Source organism: Pelodiscus sinensis, chromosome 11 (genome assembly GCF_052426305.1).
Source record: "Pelodiscus sinensis isolate ZL-2025 chromosome 11, ASM5242630v1, whole genome shotgun sequence".
In the NCBI taxonomy this organism is placed as follows: domain Eukaryota; kingdom Metazoa; phylum Chordata; order Testudines; family Trionychidae; genus Pelodiscus; species Pelodiscus sinensis.
Window position 1 is genome coordinate 8,455,943 of NC_143062.1, and position 20,173 is coordinate 8,476,115.

At 54.8% G+C, this 20,173-nt stretch overlaps 1 protein-coding gene across 3 annotated transcripts in view; it reads right to left on the minus strand.

Moving 5' to 3' along the window:
- The window catches only part of TEX264 (testis expressed 264, ER-phagy receptor), a 106,521-nt gene that overhangs the window by 84,605 nt on the left and 1,743 nt on the right, over positions 1-20,173 (minus strand). Inside the window, exons 1-3 of one of the 3 annotated variants that reach the window (XM_075939471.2) lie at positions 19,486-19,644; positions 17,994-18,065; positions 12,094-12,382 (exon numbers count right to left, since the gene is read on the minus strand). In XM_075939471.2, the coding sequence (XP_075795586.1) occupies positions 12,094-12,351 (258 nt within the window). In that variant the 5' untranslated portion in view covers positions 12,352-12,382; positions 17,994-18,065; positions 19,486-19,644. Of the gene's footprint in view, positions 1-12,093; positions 12,383-17,993; positions 18,066-19,480; positions 19,645-20,173 lie in introns of those variants that run through there. The other 2 variants (XM_075939472.2, XM_075939470.2) reach the window with 2 other exon arrangements.

The following is a 20,173-nucleotide window of genomic DNA, read 5'->3' on the forward strand; positions in this document are numbered from 1 at the left end:
GGTCCATGGTGGGAGGGCTCCCCTCTCTCCGGCGGCCAACTCCCCCACTTTCCAAAGCGATCTCCATCTGATCGGGCTGGAAATCAGGCCTCCGGTGTGGGGCGCTCTCTCAGCTCCGGCACTGTTCTCCGATAGCAGATCAGGTCCTCGCCCTTCCTTCCCCTCCCTCCCACACACTCCCAGAGACGCGCTTTGATGCCGCAGCGTAAGAATAAAAAACCCCAGGAGCTGAAAACGTACACAGGGACATTCAGCAGCTGTGCGAGCTAGCGCTCCAGGGAGCGGCGGGCTGGCTCAGGCAGCACACGGCTGCCACCCTGTGCCGTGCGAGAGGCCTGCACGCAGAGCTCTGCTCTGGGAACAACTCGGCAGTTTTGGAGCGAAGCAGAGAAGGGAGCCCAATTCTGGAAAAGAAAGATCTATGACAAACAGGTCACTATTGTTCTCTGAGCCCTGTACTAAAGAGTGTAACTAGAAATAAAGTACGGACCGCAGCAAATTCCTGACCCTCCAGGACAAGGGTGAGGAACCTCAGGCCTGGATGCAATCTCTGGCTTACCTGGATCCAGCCTCCAAGGCTCAGGGCTCCCCCTCCAGCATTGGGGAGCCCGCACTGGGGCTCCAGCCCTACTGTGGGGCTGGAGCACACAAAATCTACTAGCCTTGGCGCACACAACCTGTGGAACTCCTTGCCGGAAGATGCGGTGAAGGCCAGAACTTTAACAGGGTTCAAATAAGAGCTAGATAGATTCCTGGAGGTTAGGTCCATCAATGGCTATTAGCCGGGATGGGTAGGAATGGTGTCCCTAGCCTCTGTTTGTCTGGATGTAGGTGACAGGAAGGATCACATGAGGATTGACTGTTGTGTTCCCTCCCTCTGGGGCATCTGGCATTGGGCACTGTGGGCAGACAAGACACTGGGCTGTGAATGGACCTTCGGTCTGACCCAATCTGGCCTTTCTCATGTAGCCTGGGTCTCCCTAAACTAGGTGTGTGAGGGGAACGTCTTTCTCCTCCAACAGGGCCACATCCCTGAGGGTTTGTTTGTTTGGGGTTTTTTGCGATTTTTTTTTCTTTTTGCTTTTCACTTGTGCACAGCCCGACTGATTGTTCTGTGGGTCAGCGGCCCCCGACCCAAAAAAGGTTCCCCAGCTCTGCTGTAGGCTTTCAGGCCATCACTGTGTTGCAAAGCAAGAGAGCTGTGGGGCAAATGCTACTTTCTCTAAATTACCTAGCTTTTTAACCACAGGAGACTCCATGAGCAGTACGGGGTTTATGACCCCCTGAGCAGTCTGGATTCCCTCCAGTTACACAGTCTAGCATTAGGGGAAGGAACTCGTCTCCCCACTTCACAACCGAAGCTGCCGGTTCCAAAGCTGAGACCCAACTGCAAATGCCAAGGGACCGACACTGCCCCAGTTCACGCAGTCGGACGAGAATCAGACCGAGAACACGCACTGCAGCCACTGTTCCCTCTCACTTTTTCCCTCTATGTGCAGAATAATTTTTGTTCTGTGCACCAAGGCCTGTGCGGCTGTGCACCACCCACCGAAACACACGGGTGCTCTGCTAATCTGCTGGGTGGGATTAGGATCTCTCTGGGGTGACTTACAGGGAACACTGCTCTAATTTGCACTTTCCCTACCTGCCCCAGGTTGAGTTGAGCGGAGGCAGGCAAGGACTGCTGCTTCTGTATGTAGGCGATGGCTATAAACCCCAGGAGAGGAATTATCCAGTCCCTTCAAGGGTACCTCGGAACCCCAGCTGAAACGGAGCCAAGGACTGGTAGGCCAAAACGGCAGGGAACGCTTGCTCAGGTGAGATCCGCGTAAGTGTAGAGTAGCCTCCCAAAACAAGGCAGAATCCCCACAGCCTGAGCCAAACAGAGCCGTGGAGAAGAGACACCCGGTCCAGTCCCGCGTTGATTCCCGGGGAGAGGGGCACGCTTCTGATTCGGGAAGTGCCGACGGGCGGCTTGACTCCCCGCCAGGCTTCCGGGGCTGTCTGAAAGATGGAAAAGGACGGCGCGTCACGCCCTGTCGCTTTAAGAAGGAATCCAGCTCCAGGCAACCAAACAGCCATTCGATCTCTTGATCGAAGGGCTCACAGATCCTGCGCGGAGGCGGATAAAACAGACAAACACGGCGCGGAGCAAATGAAGCTGGGAGCCGAGCGGATTTTAGGAAAAGGAAAAACAAACTACTCCCGGCGCAGCCTTGGCAGCTCAGCCGGGGTTTAATTTTTTAAGTGACGGGAGCAGGCTGTCGTGTGTTTACTTTGAATACTTGCCTCCAGGTTGGCCTGCGGCTTTGCACCGCAGTGCAGGGGCTTCGCCAGCAGGGGGCGAGAGGGACCGCTATGAGCGTAATAGGGCCAAGGGGAATAGGAGGGAATTGGAAGGCGAGATCGGTGTATGCAGGGAAGCTTGTCTCTCTCAATTAAAGATATTCCCTCCCCCGCCTTGTATCTACAATGAGGACTGAAAGGGTTTGATTTTAATTGGTGTCAAAGATTGACTTTTTTTTTTCCATTTAAATTCCTTCGCTATTATTGTGTGTCTGCCAGAGAGTGTTTGTGGATGTTCCGAGCAAATCATTCAACTTTGCAGGAGGCTGTCACAGCCGGGTCACAGGCGGGCCAGACCTAGTTGCCAGAGCTGGGGTGAACAGTCAAGCGGCCGCTGGATCAGGATAGCGGGAGATCAAAGCCACACGCGGAGACCACAGGCTTCCGAGTCAGGCGTCAGAGGCAGGAAACAAACTAGAGATCAGACAAACTGGCAACCGGAGTCAGGAGCTAGATGCCAGGAATCACGCTGGGTCAGGATCCCAGGAAATCAAGCCGGAGCCGGAACCATGAGACACATCAGAGCACAATGGAGCCCAGTTATTCAAACAACTTCCTGTTTCTGCTCCAGCATTAAGTCAATCAGCTGCTTCGGGACTCAGGGGTGGAGCCTCAAAGAGGGGCTGGGCGCCAGGCTAACAGCTGGGGGGGGTGGAGTGGGGCCGCTCCCAGAATGCAGACTGGAGACCCGGGGTCAGGAACAGGTGTAACTGCGACCGTCAGACCAGGAAGCAGCAGCGTGACCAAATATTTACCTCTCCGGGTGTCAGATTGACGGGCGCCTTTCAACCACCAGGCCGTGGCAGGATCCCTGCCCAGCGACAGGATGTGCTTCAGCCCTGCCTGCCAGGCAAACAGGCAGCGCGCCTCATTCAGCCAGGCAGGAAGCGCTCGGCGCAGGGAGTCAGTGAGGCCAAGCACGAACATGAGGAAGAAGAGGAGCCAGAGCTGATATTGCACATGAAGCTTTGGGGAGGGACGTTACACGTCGGGCATCAGGGGCACTCGGATAGGCCACGTCGGCCCTAGAGACTCCAGTCAAACTCTGCTCGGAAGTTCCTGTGGGGTTCACGCCCATGCTCCCCTCCATCCATTGATGGTCCGTACCAGCAGTGCTTCCACTGGCTTGCGGGGGGGGGCCTAGGAGCCTGGGCAACAGCTGGGTTGGGAGGAGCAGGCTCTGAGCAGGGCGGCCATGGGCTGGCCTGGCGCAGTGGGTCCAAGGGCAGCCAGGCTGGGCACAGGGCGGCTGCAGGCCAGCCAGAAGCAGAGGATCCGGGGCAGCCAGGCTGGGAGCAGACAGGCCAGGAGGGCAGAAACGCTCCGCAAGACGCAAGCGCAGGTGCCAGCTGGGAGTGTGGCATGCCAGACGCTCATGCCCTCCAGGAAAAGCTCCAGCGAAACGCTCCGTTTGATCAGCCGGTAACAGCCCCCAGCCTGGCCGATCACAGAGCACCGCCCCACTTATCGGGTGCACAAGGCCGGACATGCCTCCGCTGCTGCCCCCCACCAGGCCCGTCCCTCAGCTAAATGGGGACGTTCCAGCCGTACCTGGCACACGGAGACACGCGTCCGAGCTGTTGCTCTGCCGGGTTGGCTCCAGCTGGCCTCAGGCACTTGGCAGTGGGAACCCTGCTGCTTCCCAGCTCCAGCGCAGCTTGATGGAGCGGACAGGCACAGAGCCTGTGTCAGGTACTTGTATGGCCCCCAGCCACCATCGCGTCGCCTGCTGCTCCCACTGTCTGTATCCTCACAGCCCTCCTGTACGGGTGGGAAACTGAGGCACAGAACAGCTGGGACTGCCCAAGTTCACTGAGGGAGTGTGGAAGAGCCAAGTTCAAAGCAGGTCTCCCAGACTAGCTCACTCACCACCAGGCCTCCTTCGTCCTTAGGGAGTTTGGGTCATAGTTCAACCTGATCTGGGCAAACTGGAGACGTGGTCTGAGGCGAGTTGGGTGGAGTTCAATAAGGACACGTGAAGCGCTCCACTGGGAAAGGTACCATCAGTTCCACATGTACAGAATGGGAAGCGACTGTCTAGGAAGGAGCCCTGCAGAAAGGCATCTAGGGCTCAGAGTGGACCACAAGCTGAACAGGAGTTAACAGTGTGACACTGTTGCAAAAAAAGCCAACCTCCTTCTGGGCTGCATTCACAGGAGTGTTGAGAGCCAGACAAGAGAAGTAAGAAGTCATTTTTCCACTCTGCTCTGCGTTGATCAGGCCTCAGCTGGGGGATTATGTCCAGTTCTGGGCCCCACGTTTCAAGAAAGATGTGGAGAAATTGGAGAAGGCCCAGAGAAGAGCAACAAGAATGATGAACGGTCCAGAGAACATGACCTAGGAAGAAGGCTGAAGGAATTGGGTTTGTTTAGTTTGCAAAGGAGAAGACTGAGGGGGGGACATGAGAGCAGTTTTCAAGTATCTAAAAGGGTGTCACAAGGAAGAGGGAGAAAAATTGTTCTCCTTGGCCTCTGAGGACAGGACAAGAAGCAAGGAGCTTAAACTGCAGCGAGGGAGGTTTAGGTTGGACATTAGGAAAAACGTCCTGCCTGTCAGGGTGGGGAAACACTGGAATAAATTGCCTGGGGGGTTGTGGAATCTCCATCCCTGGAGATATTGAAGAGCAGGTTAGACAGACGCCTGACGGGGATGGTGGTCGAGGCGGTGCTGGGTCCTGCCGTGGGGGCAGGGGACTGGACTCGATGACCCTTCCAGTTCCAGTGTTCTAGGATTCTTTGTTCTCCTTCAAATCCCTGCTGAGTGCTTCTCTTGCCGGGAGACCCACAAGCTGGACCCTGGCGAGGCTGCCTGTCAACAGACCGCCGCTGGCTCGCACCTCCTGTCTGGAGGCGTCTGTTGTCTCGTGCTTCTACTCAGCTTCTCAGCCCGTGAGGCAGCGGTGTTGGGGCCCTGGCCCCGCGGGGGCCCTGCTCCGTGCCGAGGGATCCTCGGTGCCCGCGTGATATAAACAGTAACAAGGGGGTAGAAAGGAGGGTTTGGGCGCCCAGTGGAATGAGGCAGCGGAGACCAGCAGCTGCCACCAGCCCCCCACCACCATGGCCGTCCTGTTCTCTCCTTTGGGTCTACACCTTCCCTCCAAGGACTTCCAACGGCCTCCCAGCCTGTCCTTCCCGGACGGACCCGGAAGCCTGGCTTAGCCACCCGTAGGAGCAACCTCGCGTCCTCCCGCCTGGGCCCGGAGAAGCTGCGGCAGAGGAGCGACACCACGGTGAGGAGCGGCAGCGTGTGGCCGTTCAGTCCTTCCTCCAGCAGAGCTGGCTTTCTCCCACAGCGCCCCCTGTGGCCGAAGGAGATGCTCAGGGGGCCCTTTTCAGCCAAGGCTCGGTGGCCCCCGCTGCACCCTAGTCCAGCTGCCCTACGGCCATGGCCACACTCCCCTTTGTTCATGAGGATTCAGAGTCCATGTGAGCACGCTCTGTTGTTCTTCTCGGGTTTCCCCCACAGACGGCGGCTCCTGGCAAACAGGCCGAGGGAGAGGTGGTGGGTCTGCTCCCAGAAGCCCGTCCAGCTGCTCGTTAGCACTCTGGAGCAACGACAGAGCCTGGAGTGGCGCCTCCCGGGCCCCCGGCCAAACCTCTGCTGCTCTGTGAGCTGGGGAAAGCCAGGCGGGCTGGGGCTGTCGGTTTCCTGGCTGGATGGCAGGTCTCTCAGTGACCCGAGAGGCCCATGCCCGGGCAGGACGGGGAGAAGCCTGAGAGCCAGGCCCACTAGCAGGAGAGCTCGAGGCCAGTTCAGCCCAGCATCTGCAAAGCCTCCCTCATCTGGCTCCAGAGCTCTCCTCCCTTCCACTCCCCGGGGAGCAGGGTGATGGAGCCGCCCTGCAGCTGCCGGAGAGGGACAGAGGACAGGAAACGGCCGGGTTCTACACCCTCAGCCGCAGCCTCAGGGGAGGTTTCTGATGAAATAACGAGCAGCGGAACAGTCGCTGGCCATCAGCAGAATCACAGGCAATTCGGGCTGGAAGAGACCTCACGAGAGATCTAGTCCATCCCATGCTCAACGTAGGGCCACCCCCAACTCTGCCAGCTCACCCAGGGCTTCAGAGTCAACTCACCCTTCAAAGGGACGGGGCAGCTCCCACCTGCCTACGGATCAGCCCCGGCACAAAGGCCGGGCACGTGCCAGCCCCGCCGATCCAGCGTGTTTTGAGCCTCCTGCTCTGCTGGGACGTGGCGCTCGGCACAGGGAGCGTCGCCGCGTGCAGACGCAGCCCTCACCAGGCCTGTGCCCAGAACGAGGCCGGTGCAGCCAGGAGTGCAGGCCACGACGTCCCTGCTCCAGCGAGACGCCGATGTCGGCCTTTCAACAGTGCGCAGAGGAGCCTGTTTTCTACACTGCCACGCCCCCCAGCTCCCGCGGCCGTACCGCAAGTGTGGGAGCGCCGCCCTCCGCGGGAGTCGGGGGTGGGAAAGCGCCGACCAGGCAGAGAGCATCGCTGCCTCCAGGCGCGGGCTGGGCCCTGCCCCAACCACACTCCGCCCTCCAAGCCAACCCCGCCCCGGCCACAGCAGGCGCCACCAGCCAGAAACCGAGCGCAGTCCCCACCGCTGCGCTGCCGCCACCACCCTCTGCGGGAAGGGAGCTCCTGGCCAGAGACAAAAGCTCCGCAAGGAAATGCAACCGGACGGATAACAACAGGTCTCCCCTCCGCGACCTCTTGAATCTGTCCGGGAGATACGTACTGACCCCTTTTCCTAGCAACAGCGCGCACGCGCACACACCCTGACCCCTTTTCCTAGCAACCGCGCACACGCACCGACCCCTTTTCCTAGCAACCGCTCACACGCACCGACCCCTTTTCCTAGCAACCGCTCACACGCACCGACCCCTTTTCCTAGCAACCGCGCGCATGCACACACACACACACACACACACACACACACACACCGTCCCCTTTTCCTAGCAACCGCTCACACGCACCGACCCCTTTTCCTAGCAACCGCACGCATGCGCACACACACACACACACACACACACCGTCCCCTTTTCCTAGCAACCGCTCACACGCACCGACCCCTTTTCCTAGCAACCGCGCGCATACACACACACACACACACACACACACACACCGTCCCCTTTTCCTAGCAACCGCTCACACGCACCGACCCCTTTTCTTAGCAACCGCTCACACGCACCGACCCCTTTTCTTAGCAACCGCTCACACACACCGTCCCCTTTTCCTTACAAACCGCTCGCATGCACCAACCCCTTTTCCTAGCAACCGCGCGCATGCACACACACACACCCCGTCCCCTTTTCCTAGCAACCGCTCACACGCACTGACCCCCTTTACCTAGCAACCGCATGCATGCACACACACACCATCCCCTTTTCCTAGCAACCGCTCACACGCACCGACCCTTTTTCCTACAACCGCTCACACACACACCATCCCCTCTTCCTAGTAACCGCTCACACACACACCGACCCCTTCCCCTAGCAACCGCTCACACACAGATCCCAACGCCTTTCCCTAGCAACCGCTCACACACACCAACCCCTTTTCATAGAAACCTCTCTCACACACACGCACTCACACCTCATCCCATTTTTCTAGCTACCTCTCACACGCAGACACACGATCCCCTTTTCCTAGCAGCCACATGAATGCGCACAGACAAAGGGCACGGACCATCTCGAATTTGAGACATTCCTCATCTGACTATTTGGGAGATGATCAGTCTGCAAACAAATCTATTTTCCACCTCGATCCTCCTCTTCCTACCGGGGCAGCTTTATGTCCCAAGAGAAACCCCCCCCTCTTCAAAACTGGTTTCCCCAACCCCCAAGAGAGTGTAGGTAGCTGCCATTCATTTACATCCCTGGCCCTGACGGCAGAGCTTGTTCACACGGGCTGATGCTGGGGGAGTTTTTTGACCGTGTTGCGGTGTCTTGGCCTCGCTTGTCTTTGGACGTCTGCTGGCAGACACCACAGCGCTGTGCTGTGCTCCTCTCAAACGCTGCACCGGGCCTGGAGACGGACCAAGTCTCTCTGGCAGGCTGCGTTATCCAGTAGCAGGATCAGAGGACTGCGAGTCGGGACAGCCAGGTTCTATTCCTAGCTCTGCCAATGACTAGTCAAAATCCCATCCACTTCTCTTCCTTGCCTCAGTTTCCCCGTCAATGAACTAGCGATCTCCACTCCCCCCCAGTTGCACACAATTCACAAGCATTTGAAGGTGCTTGGAGGGTGATGCTGTCAAAGTGCAAAGTGTTCTTTTAACAACAGTATCGCACACCCTGGGCACAGCGGGCCCTGATCCGGCCTGGGGCCTCTACGCACTATGCCAACCGAAATCATAATTCTCACAAGCTGCCGAGCTGGCAGAGCAAGTTCTGACATCAAAGAGGGGTTACAGAGCTCAGCCCCGCGCCGAATCACAGCCCGAGTGCTAGTGAACGGTGCCAGCTCCAGAGACCAAGGTCCCCTCATTCTTACCCATCAGCTAGTGCATGGGCAGCAGCACTGCCAGTTTCCCCACCCATGGGGGACACCTGGGGACACCTCAGAACAAGAAGGGAAACTGAGGCACGAGCTGACCCAGCTCACAGCAGTGGGGGAAGATCCTCCCAAAGGCCACCCAACATATATTCCACACCTTCCTCCCGAAGCAGCAGTAAAAAGCCAGAATATGGGGGGGCTTGTGAAGGGTGGACTCAGGGCAGGGCTGATTTCAGTACCCCCAGATGACCCAGGAGACCGGAGAATGACTCCCCACTGGATCTAGTTACCCAAGGCCTCTGCTGGGACTGCACCCCAGAGTCCTGCCCTCTCTTCCCCCAGGAGTCCCAGCTCTCCGCAGGAAGGGGGGGGCACTGCCAGGCCAGAGAACAACCGGACATGGCCAGAGCCAAAGAGATTCTTGGACATAGGGACCCTGAAATGCAGCCACCTCCGGGCAGAACAAGGGAATCCTGCATCCCACCAGAGGGGGAATTTGGGGAGACAGATTGTCCATGGGCCGGGGCTACAGGGCTAGGAGGTGACCAGAGCAGGTCAGAGGGACCCATGCTTGGAACGGGGGTGCAGAACAAGGGCCTGCAAAGGTGCCGGGGCCAGAACTGGGCGCACAAGGGCCTGGCTTGGGGAACGGTGTTTGCAGAAAGCAGCTTTCAGAGGCACCTGGACCGAAGTTTCCTGCCACGCCGTGGGGAGCGCAGAGCGTGGGGGGCAGAGGCGGGAGGGGCTGGCTGGGGCGGAGGCATTGTGTGCTGCCAGGACCGCGGCAGCCCTGCTGAATGAATGTTTCCCAGGCATCGGGAAGGCCTCTCTGGCCCGCGCCGGCGAGCTGAACGCGAAGCCCAATGACATTTTGCTGCTGCTTGTTCTTAATACGCACAGAGACGCCCTGTGACTGCGGACAGAAGGGAGGTCTCAGCTTAGCCCCTTTCCCAGGGGCAGGGTGCTGGTCCCCCTTTAATCCTGGGGCTGGATGTGCCCCCCGGCTTGCCTGGATCCAGCCTCCGAGGCGCAGGGTTTGCTCCCCCCCAGTATTGGGGATCCCGTGCTGGTGCTCCAGCCCCCACCCCCCCGTCAAGGGCGAGAGCCAATACCAGTGCGGTTCTGTTTGTTGGGGTTTTCCCCTAACATATGTATGGCCCCAACTGATGGTTCTGTGGATCAGCAGCCCCCGACCCAAAAAAGGTTCCCACCCCCTGCTTTAGCCCCAGGGGTCTGTGGCATGATGGGTGGGACCAATCCCAGCAATGGCACAGGTCCAGGAGTGGCTCAGAACATCTGGTAGCAGCTGACCCTGTGACTGATACAGCCTGGCCTGGCCACCCAGTAGGAGGCGCTCTCTGCGCAGGGTGTTAACAGAGACACACATGCCCGGCCCGTGGCTGGGGTCTCTGCTGCGGGAGGAGCCGTGTTTCCCCTTAGGCCCTGGCCATTTCTGTCACTAAGGCCCTCGTGGCCCCGTTAAAGAGGAGGGCTTGTTAGCCCCACGGCCCAGGCCACCACTATACAATATCCTTCATCTCCTGGGCGACACGGCTGTGCATGGCTCGAAAGCGGCCACGTTCCACCCCAGAGGTGGCCGAAGCAGGGGCCCAGACATTAGCTAACCCAGCCATAGCCTCTCTGCTGTGCCCAGCAGCTGTCCAGGGCCTGCTTCCCTGCTCACACTGGGAGCTGCCAGATTTCCACGTGGCTGCTGGCAGAGGGGTGATCCTGCCTGCAGGACACTGCTCTCCAGAGCACGCTCCCTGGCGGGTATTCGGGCCGCTACCCCGGCCATGCCTAACGAGATTTGTTCTGGAATGAGGGGGCTGTCCTCCAACAGCTCCTGCTGTGACACTACAACCCTCGGCTCCTGATGTCATGAAGCGTTGACATGGCAACGGGACAATGTCAACAATCGACAGGAGAGAATTAAGGCCGGAAGGCTGAGGGCTGACAGCTGCCGCGAGGAGCCTTCTGCTCGGGGCTATTCTCTGCTTCCCATGGCCCACAGGGACGGGAGAGCAATGGGGCCAGGCGGGGGCAGACATGGGGAGCACAAGGGGCCACCAACCTGACTCCCTGCAAAGTGCCGTCGAGGGAGCAAAATCCCCGTCACCCAGGGATTCTTTGCCTCCCACCTTCTGCAGCGGCCGCAGGGATACCTGGTGACGCTGCCCTGGCAGGACACTGGCAAAGCAGGAGGCTTACACGGCCGGTGTCCCCGGACCAGGGTAGGAATGCCAACAGTCGGGCTGAGTGACACATTCCGCCTGTCTAAAGGCACCACCGGCTAACAATTAAACAGGGGCAGGCCTCGGCCATTCGAGGCAGCTTCCCGCACCGCAGGGCCAGTCACCCCGCTCAGTGGGGAGCAGAAAAGCCAAGCAAGAGATGTCCGCCTAAGCCCTAAGTCCACCGCCCCACTTCCCAGCACGCGCACAGTGGCTGGCAGGTCTCACCCAGCATTCCTGACAGGTCACACCGGATGTTGCTGAGTTACTGGTGGGACAGTGTGCGTCTGTCCCGGGCACAGGCTATTTCACTCCTCCGTCAGTCATCCTTCTCATGCCCCGGGAGCAAGCTGCCAGCTCGGTGGCTGGGTGCCTGGCTACCGCCTAGTGGCCATTCGACAGCGGTCTTCTCCCCACCGCCTGAAGACTTGGAGCTCGGACAGGCTTCGGGCCTCCCGGTCCGATCTGGCAAGCGCCAGAAGAAAAGCGCCAACCAAAAGTCTCCTGCGTCGCTGGGGACATGAATCATCCCCAACCTCATCTCGCAAGCCAAGCGGGATACGCTGGGGAAGGCGCCGGAGTCAGAGGGGCACAGGCCAGCACGTCCGGAGAGGGAAAGACAATTTGCTTTGAACCGCCGAGAACCTCAAACGGCAGCCCAGGAAGGCAGGCTGCGTGTCCATCTCCAGGGGGCCCGGCAGCCAGCGCTTTGCTCTCACCGGTTAGGACTCCAGCCACACTCCTTAGAGACGCACACGGGTGTTCAACCCCGCAGGGCCACCCTCAGCTCACCCCAATTTCTGCCTGCCTGTTGAAGCAGAACCTACTTGCACTCGGGTTCTCCTCGGCCTCCTGCCCCACTGAAACGCCGTGCAGCCTAGCCCCAAGAATGGCAGAGCTCCCCCATGGGGATACCTACACGTAGCCCGAAGTCCCACCAACCTGGGGCCTCCCTGCTAGCGGCCCACGTTCCTACCCAGCTCCCACCCCCCAGGGAGGAGACTCAGCCACGCGGCTCCCAGGCCCGGCCAGCTCCCGCCCTGTGCCTACCGTGTGCGGGTTGTCGTAGTAGACGCCGATGGAGCAGAGCTTGGGCGAGATGCTGCAGCTCTCGGTGTACAGCTCGCCAGACTCGTCGTAGGGCCCCACCTTGAACTTGTACGCCACCGTGATGCTGCCGATGGGGGGCGAGCCAGCACTCACCACCACCTCCGTGAAGAGCCCCGAGTAGACAGCAAAGCCAAAGAGCGTCAGCAGCAGCAGCACGACCAGGGCCCCGATCAGTCCAATGAGCACCCAGTCCGCCATTATCCCCGGTGCCTCCAGTGTCCCGCACGAGCTACCGGCAAGAGAGGAGAAAGAGAAGGGGCGTGAAGGCAACCTTAGCAGGCAGGTACCTGCTTCAAAGTGACTTCCCAGCTACATCAGCCTCTTCCAATTCCTCTTCTCACAGCTGAGGGACGAGTGAAACAGCAGCTAAGGCCAGCACTAAAATTACCGCACCCCAGCTTGTGAACCACCCGCTTTTGTAACCACAGCTGGGGATCGGGGGGCCCGGTTACTAGAAGGGGGCCCCACCACCTTTCCCGAGAGGTAACCAGACGAGACCACAAGTCACAGGACAATGGTGGATTTATTTAGGGTACGATGGACGAGGCAGAAGCTTAATGACGACAGTGAAAGAGATTGTGTCTCCCACATCGCCCCCTGGCAAAGAGCTCTGAGGTAGAGGCCCACTTCCTAAAGAGGGCTGGAGTACCATCAACCTTGTCCCTGCCCAACGGGTAGCGATTAACGGCTCGATGTCAGGCTGGCGGTCGGTTTGTAGCGGAGTGCCCCAAGGTTCGGTTCTAGGACCGGTTTTGTTCAACATCCTTATTAATGACCTGGATGAGGGGATGGATTGCACCTTCAGCAAGTTCACAGATGACACTAAGCTAGGGGGAGAGGTAGATATGTTGGAGAGCAGGGATAGGGTCCAGAGTGACTAGACAAATTAGAGGATTGGGCCAAAAGAAATCTGACGAGGTTCACAAGGACAAGTGCAGAGTCCTGCATTTGGGACGGAAGAACCAAGGGCTGGCCTTACCACGAGGTGAACTGAGGCGGCCACCTCAGATGCCAGACTGTGGGGGGCACCACTAGGCCCCCGAGTGTAGAAAACTGTGTCTGCTGCTGGTGCAGATGTTTTCTCTCTGCTCTAGATGCACAGAGACGGTGGAGTGCTGTGCTGGAGGAATTGAGACCTTTCAAAGTTTTGGCCCAAGCAAGGGGATACGGGGGCGTCATTTGAACTCCCCACCTCAGATACCAAAATGTTGTGGGCCGGCCCTGGAAGAATCCCAAGCATTGTTACAGGCTGCAGATCAATTGGCTAAGAAGCAGTTTGGCAGAAAAGGACCTGGGGATACAGTGGATGAGAAGCTGGAGATGAGTCAGCAGTTTGCCCTTCTAGCCAAGAAGGCTAGCGGCATATTGGGCTGCATTAGAAGGAGCATTGCCAGCAGATCCAGAGATGTCATTATTCCCCTTTACTCCAGATGTGGCCTCACCAATGCTGAATATTGTGTCCAGTTCTGGGACCCCCACTACAGAAAGGATGTGGACGCACTGGAGAGGGTCCAGCGGAGGGCGACCAAAATGATTAGGGAGCTGGAGCACATGACGTATGAGGAGAGGCTGAAGGATTTGGGCGTATTTAGTTTGCAGAAGAGAAGAGTGAGGGGGGATTTGAGAGCAGCCTTCAACTTCCTGAAGGGAGGTTCCAAAGAGGAAGGAGAGAGGCTGTTCCCAGGGCTGGCAGATGGCAGAACAGGAGCAATGGTCTCAAGTTGCAGTCGGGGAGGTCTAGGTTGGATTTCCCTAAGAGGGTGGGGAAGCACTGGGCTGGGTTCCCTAGGGAGAGGGTGGAATCTCCAGCCCTAGAGGTTTTTAAGTCTCAGCTTGACAAAGCCCAGGTGGGATGATTGAGTTGGGGTTGGTCCTGTGTTGGGCAGGGGGCTGGACTCGATGACTCCTGAGGTCTCTTCCAGCCCTAGGATTCTATGAAGATGCTTTAGGTAAAATACATCATGTGACAGATCATGATTAAAGTTACAAACTGTTGACTGTGCATATTCTGATTTTGTGCAGGTATTCTTTTTTATGTGAAGTTAGAAATATGAAGTGTGGATCTGTTTATAATTCTAAACATGCTAATGACAGCCATTACCGATACTCTGGAAACTTAATGGTCTGGTGCTCAAGGTAACTTTCTGTGAATGGGTCTGTTTTTCCTATAAGCCTGGATTATGATTGGTCATGGCAGGACATGTAGCCAGGCCACCAGATGGTGGATCCCATTTTGGATCTGGTACTTTTCCATTCAAAGTGAGATAAATTTGAACTGAACACAAAGAATTCCCACCTCGGGCAAAAGGTGGGAAAACCAAACAACAGAGGTGTTGGCCAGATGCCAGGAGATCCCCTCATACCACCCAAGAGGTCTCCTGGAAGCACTTAAGACTGAACAGGGGGAAGGATTGACCTCAAGCTAGGAGGTTGACTCGCTTAAACATGAGAACAGCCATACTGAGTCAAATCAAAGGTCCATCTAGCCCTGTGTCCTGTCTTCCAACAGTGCCCAATGCCAGATGCCCCAGAGGGAATGAAAAAAACAGGTAATCAAGTGATCCCTCCCCTGTCTCCCAATCTCAGCTTCTGACAAACAGAGCCTAGGGCCACCATCCATACCCATCCTAGCTAATAGCCCTTGATGGACCTATCCTCCATGAATCTATCTAGCTCTTTTCTGAACCCTGTTAAAGCCCTGATTTTCACACTATCCTGTGGCAAGGAGTTGCACAGGTTGACTGCGTGTTGCATAAAGAAAAACTTCCTTGTGTGTGTTTTAAACCTGCTGCCTATTAATTTCATTTGGTGACCCCTAGTTCTTGAGCTTTGGGGGGGGGGGTAGCTGAGTTAGTCTGTACAAGATAAACTTAAAAACCAACAAATGGTCTGGTAGCGCTTTACAGACTAACAAAACACATAGATGGTATCATGAGCTTTCGTGGGCACAGCCCACTTCTTCAGACAACCGGAGTTTTCTTCAGATGACCTAGTTCTTGTGTTGTGGGAACAACTAAATAACTTTTCCTTATTTATTTTCTCCACAGCAACCATGATTTTACAGACCTCTATCATATCCCCCTTAAACTCTTTTTTTCTAAGCTGGAAAGTCCCAGTCTTTTTAATCTCTCTTCATATGGGACCTGTTCCAAACCCCTAATCATTTTTGTTGCCCTTTTCTGTAATGTTTCCAATGCCAAGATGCCTCCTTGAGATAAGATGACCACACCTGCACACAGTATTCCAGATGTAGGTATACCATCGATTTATATAGAGACAATAAGATGTTCTCTGTCTTATTCTCGTTCCCTTTTTTAAACGATTCCTAACATCCTGTTTGCTTTTTTGACCACCGCTGCACACTGAGGCTGTGTCTACATTGGTGTGATCTTGCGCAAAAGCAGCCACTTTTGCGCCAAAACTTTCTGCCTGTCTACACTGGCCGCGAGTTCTTGCGCAAGAACACTGACGTTCTAATGTATGAAATCAGGGCTTCTTGTGCAAGAACTATGACACTCCTGCTCAGGAATAAGCCCTGTCGTGCAACTGTTCTTGCGCAAGAGGCCAGTGTAGACAGGCAACATGAATTTCTTGCACAAGAAAGCCTGATGGTTAAAATGGCCATCAGAGCTTTCTTGCGCAAGAGAGCGTCTACACTGGTATGGATGCTCTTGCGCAAAAGCGCATCTGTAGCGCAAAGGCACATGCCAGCGTAGACCCTCTCTTCTGGAAGAGTTTTTGCACAAGAACTCTTCCGCAAAAGAGTTCTTGCGTAAAATCATGCCAGTATAGACAGTTCCACAGTGGATGTTTTCAGAGAACTATGCACGAGTCCAAGATCTCGCTCTTGAATCTATTAGCTAATTTAGTCGCCAGCATTTTGTACATATAGTTGGCATTATGTTTTCCAATGTGCATTACTTTGCATTTATCAGCATTAAAATTCATCTGCCATTTTGTTGCCCAGTCACCTAGTTTAGGGAGATCCTTTTGAAGCTCTTCACAGTCTGCTTTGGTCTTAACAACCTTGAGCAGTTTTGGATCATCTGCAAATGTTGCCACCTCACTGTTTAACCTTCTCTCCAGATCATTTATGAAGATGTTGAATAGGATTGGTCCCAGTACGGACTCCTGTGGGACACCGCTAGCTACCTCTCTCCCTTCTGAAAACTGACCATTTATTCCGACCCTTTGTTTCCTATCTCATAAGCAGTTACCAATCCATGAGAGGACCTTCCCCCTCATCTCCCATGACAGCTTGGGAAAGAGAGGAGGAGAAGAACTGTGAGGGTAAGAATTCGCATGTAACAAATTTCTTAGTGTATTAGGATTAGCCGGCATGCTTTGTTTATTTTGTCTTAGTAACTTACTGTGCTCTGTCTGTTTCCACTTGCAATCACATAAATCCTATTTTTTATACTTAATAAAATCACTTTTGTTTATTATCAAGCCCAGTGCACGTAACCGTTGCTGGGCAGGGAACCACTGTTCTGATCTCTCTTTCACTGATAAAGCTGCAGAACTTATGGGATTTCTCTGTGTAAAACTTTTATACAGAGTAAGACGGATTTATTTGGGGTTTTGGTCCCATTGGGGCTGAACACCAGGGTGCTCTCAATGGCCTCAGAGCTGAGTCCTCCCAGAGCTGAGCTGGTTCAGCATCTGTGTTGCTTTGCTCGGGGGCTGTGACCCCAACTCTGCGCATTGGCTGAGGGAGACCAGCGCCTCTGGCCTTGCAGGACGTGGTGGTGGGGTACCCCACAGGACAAGTTGGTGGGCTCCAGGATATGATCAGTACACTGTGGTTTTGTCTCCACTACAAGGTTTTTGCGCAGAGCATCCACTCCTCAGCCGCATTTTTGCGCAAGTAAATCGAAAGGACAGAGGGCTTTTGCCGATAAAGTTATTCCTCTTCCCACGAGGAATAACTCCTTTTTGCACTACAGCTCTTGTGCAAAAAGGCAAGTGTGGACGCTCCAGAGGGCTTTTTGCACAAGAAACCCCTATTGGAAAAAGCACAGGATCAGAGCTTTCTTGCACAAGAGCGCCCATGCAGCGTGGATGCTCTCTTGCGCAAAAGCACATCGCTTCTGTGATGCATTTTCAGGTCTGGACGCGCTTTTGTGCAAGACGTTTTTGGGCAAGATCTCTTCTGCAAAAGGCTTCTTGCGCAAAAACCCTGCAGTGTAGACAAAGCCCGAGAGACAATCTCCAGGGGACCCCTGTGATCAAACCCATCAAAACCGTGACTTCACAGAAGTGAAAGGCACAACGTAAAAGGTAACATCCCCAAGGCAGAACTCCTTTCTTTCTTTACCTGGTTTTTAAATCTGAAAGAGCTTTCAAAATGAAAATGGACACTCCACCATGTGTGATGCTGGCTTGCTTTCTTCTCTTCACTTTGGGCAATAACACAATCACGGTCAATTTCATTGGCTGGTTTCCGCACACAAGCAACCTGCTGTTGTCTTTAAGTTTCCAAGAACTCAGGGGGAAGTGTCAACTGAGTACAATGCAGAAAGTTTAGATTGCATTGTCCCATTAACCCTTTTCTGTGCGCAAGGGCTTTTGAAAAGAAACGGAATTTGGGACCAAAGTTAAAGGGGTGCTGTGGAGTTGAACTACATGGACAAATTTACTCTCTCTGGAAGAACAGCTTCATCTTGGCTCTCTATTCAGCCTCACATGGACCACAAGAGGACCAACGCTACGGCTAGCCACACCAACGCAACCGTGGCCTGGAGGATGAAACGCTGCAAAGTCAGCCAGATCCAGTCCTGGTCTAACGCCACTTACTGAAGGGGTGAATTTGATGCACCATGTCTTATGTTTCTACTCACCTGAAAGTCAGAAGGTTAGAGCTAGCAACAGCTCATGGTCTCTGCTCGACTCCTGACCAAGGATCCAAGTCGCTAAAACAGGAGGAGATGGGATTGTTACTTCCTCTATTAACACACGCCGTATGAAAACACACTCACCTTAGAAAGAAACAGGCACCCCAAACACTTCCCTTGTGTGTTGTTGTGCTCCCTTTAGGAAAGTAACCAGGATCAGTTTCCTGTCCCCTTAAGAGGAATGGCATGTCCCCTTAGTTTGGGATTTTTGAGCCACATCAGAGCTTACGGGGGAACTCCATTCAGAATAGCGCTGTTAAAAATCGTGTATTAGGGTAACCATGTAACCACCGCAGGCTCTGCAGTATAAAGTCTACGGCGAAGCCTCCACAGGAACAGGGCTGCGAGCCCAGCTCCGGGGGAGAAGGCTTCGCCGAATTGACACCATTAACAGATAACCATCCGCCTAACAGTTAAACGGTTACAGGCCATCCTCGCTAGAAGTCCAAGATACATTCCAAAAAAAACTTGGACCGATAGCAAAACAACGTAAAGCGGGGAATTTTTTCCCGCAGCTGACTTCCATTTGTGCTTTTTTTTTTCCACGCAACTTAAGAGCAGGGACCAGGAGGACTTCTAACGCATCAGTTCCTATTAGCGTCAACGACTTTAGTGCGCATGGATACCGGGGCAACTTACAGTGGGGACGCCCTGTAGTCGTTTACACTCAGACAGCCCTAACGCAGAAAGAGATCACCTTGGAAAGTTGCAGATGTCCCTGCAGGACTGGAGAGGAGTTTAAAGATAAAGAGTAAGCGAGATCCTGCTTTTGGGCCGGCTTTGGGCAGGGGGCTGGACTCGATGACTCCCGAAGTCTCTTCCAGCCCTAGGATTCTAGGAGAGATGTCTTTCCAAAAACTAAGATCAAACATTCCATGACAAGAAAGGCCAGATGGCATGGCTTAAGCGAGCAACAGGGGGAGGCGCTCTGCAGACCTTCCCAACTCTGCCAGCGCATCTCGAATTCGTTCCTCTGCCCCGGGAGTATGCAGCCCAGCACAAGGGACTAATTTGTGCTTGCTCCAGCTAAAAATAGCAACATGGCTAGGTAGCATAAACAGCAGCTAAAGCTAGCCACCTGGCTCCAAGCCTGCCCACACTTCCTGGGTACACGCTTGGGCAGCTAGAAAAGAGGCAAAACTTCTACCAAATTCTGGTGTCAATTAAATCAGAGAGAAAACTGTAGTAACTCCACTGAAATCAAGAGTTATTCTGGATTTACACTCAGGTCACAGAGTGCAGAATTTGGCCCTATGTTTTTGTTTCTAAAACTTATCCGATACAAATACTAGTAATAAAATCACAACAATTACACTGCCCCACACATGTAAGCATGACACAAAAGAGAAAGCAAGCAAGCTTGCACAACGGAGACCCAGCTACAATCTGCACTTGTCCCAAATCAGGCAGCGGCAAAGAACAGAGAGAATCACCTCACCCGCTGCAGAGAGGTAACCCACGAGCACAGAAACTGGACTCCGTGATCAGGTCACTTTCACTCCCTTCTCTACTCATGCAGCCATTCAGTTTTACCCAAGTTCCCAACCTGTCTTGTTTATTTCAGCTCTGTTCTGCTTCCTGGTTCACATGCACCAGCCTGATGAGGTCACAGCACTCGTGCACAGCCTGGGAGGGCAACATGCATTTTTCCTTCCATCCCTTAAAGAGCCACTGATGCTCTACGGAAAACTTTTGGAGCACAGGCTCTTTGGCAGCAGTTCTGCCAGGGTGTCCATGTTCTATCCAGAGGGAAAAGGGGAGGCGGCACGGGACTGTTTCTAGGATTCCAGTGATCAAAACAGAGTCTCTGCTCCGCATTCTGCACCTGAGTCATAATCTCCTGAGACAACTGTTCAGCTAATTATAATGACACAAACAGAGGATTATGGGCTGTAGGTAAGAACTAAACAACAGAAATGGAACAAGCCCTTGGGCCCTCATGCCCCTGGGATCCCACAATACTGGTTACAAATCAGGGCTAATCACATTTGTTGCCAGCCTGGTTTTCCTGACCAGCACAGGCTGGGATTTTGGGGGCTTCCCTGAAATCAGTAAATGTTGATTCTGGTCCATTTTTCCCTCCACTGAAAGAGCGACAAAAACCCCTGTGTTTCTAGCCAGGAAAA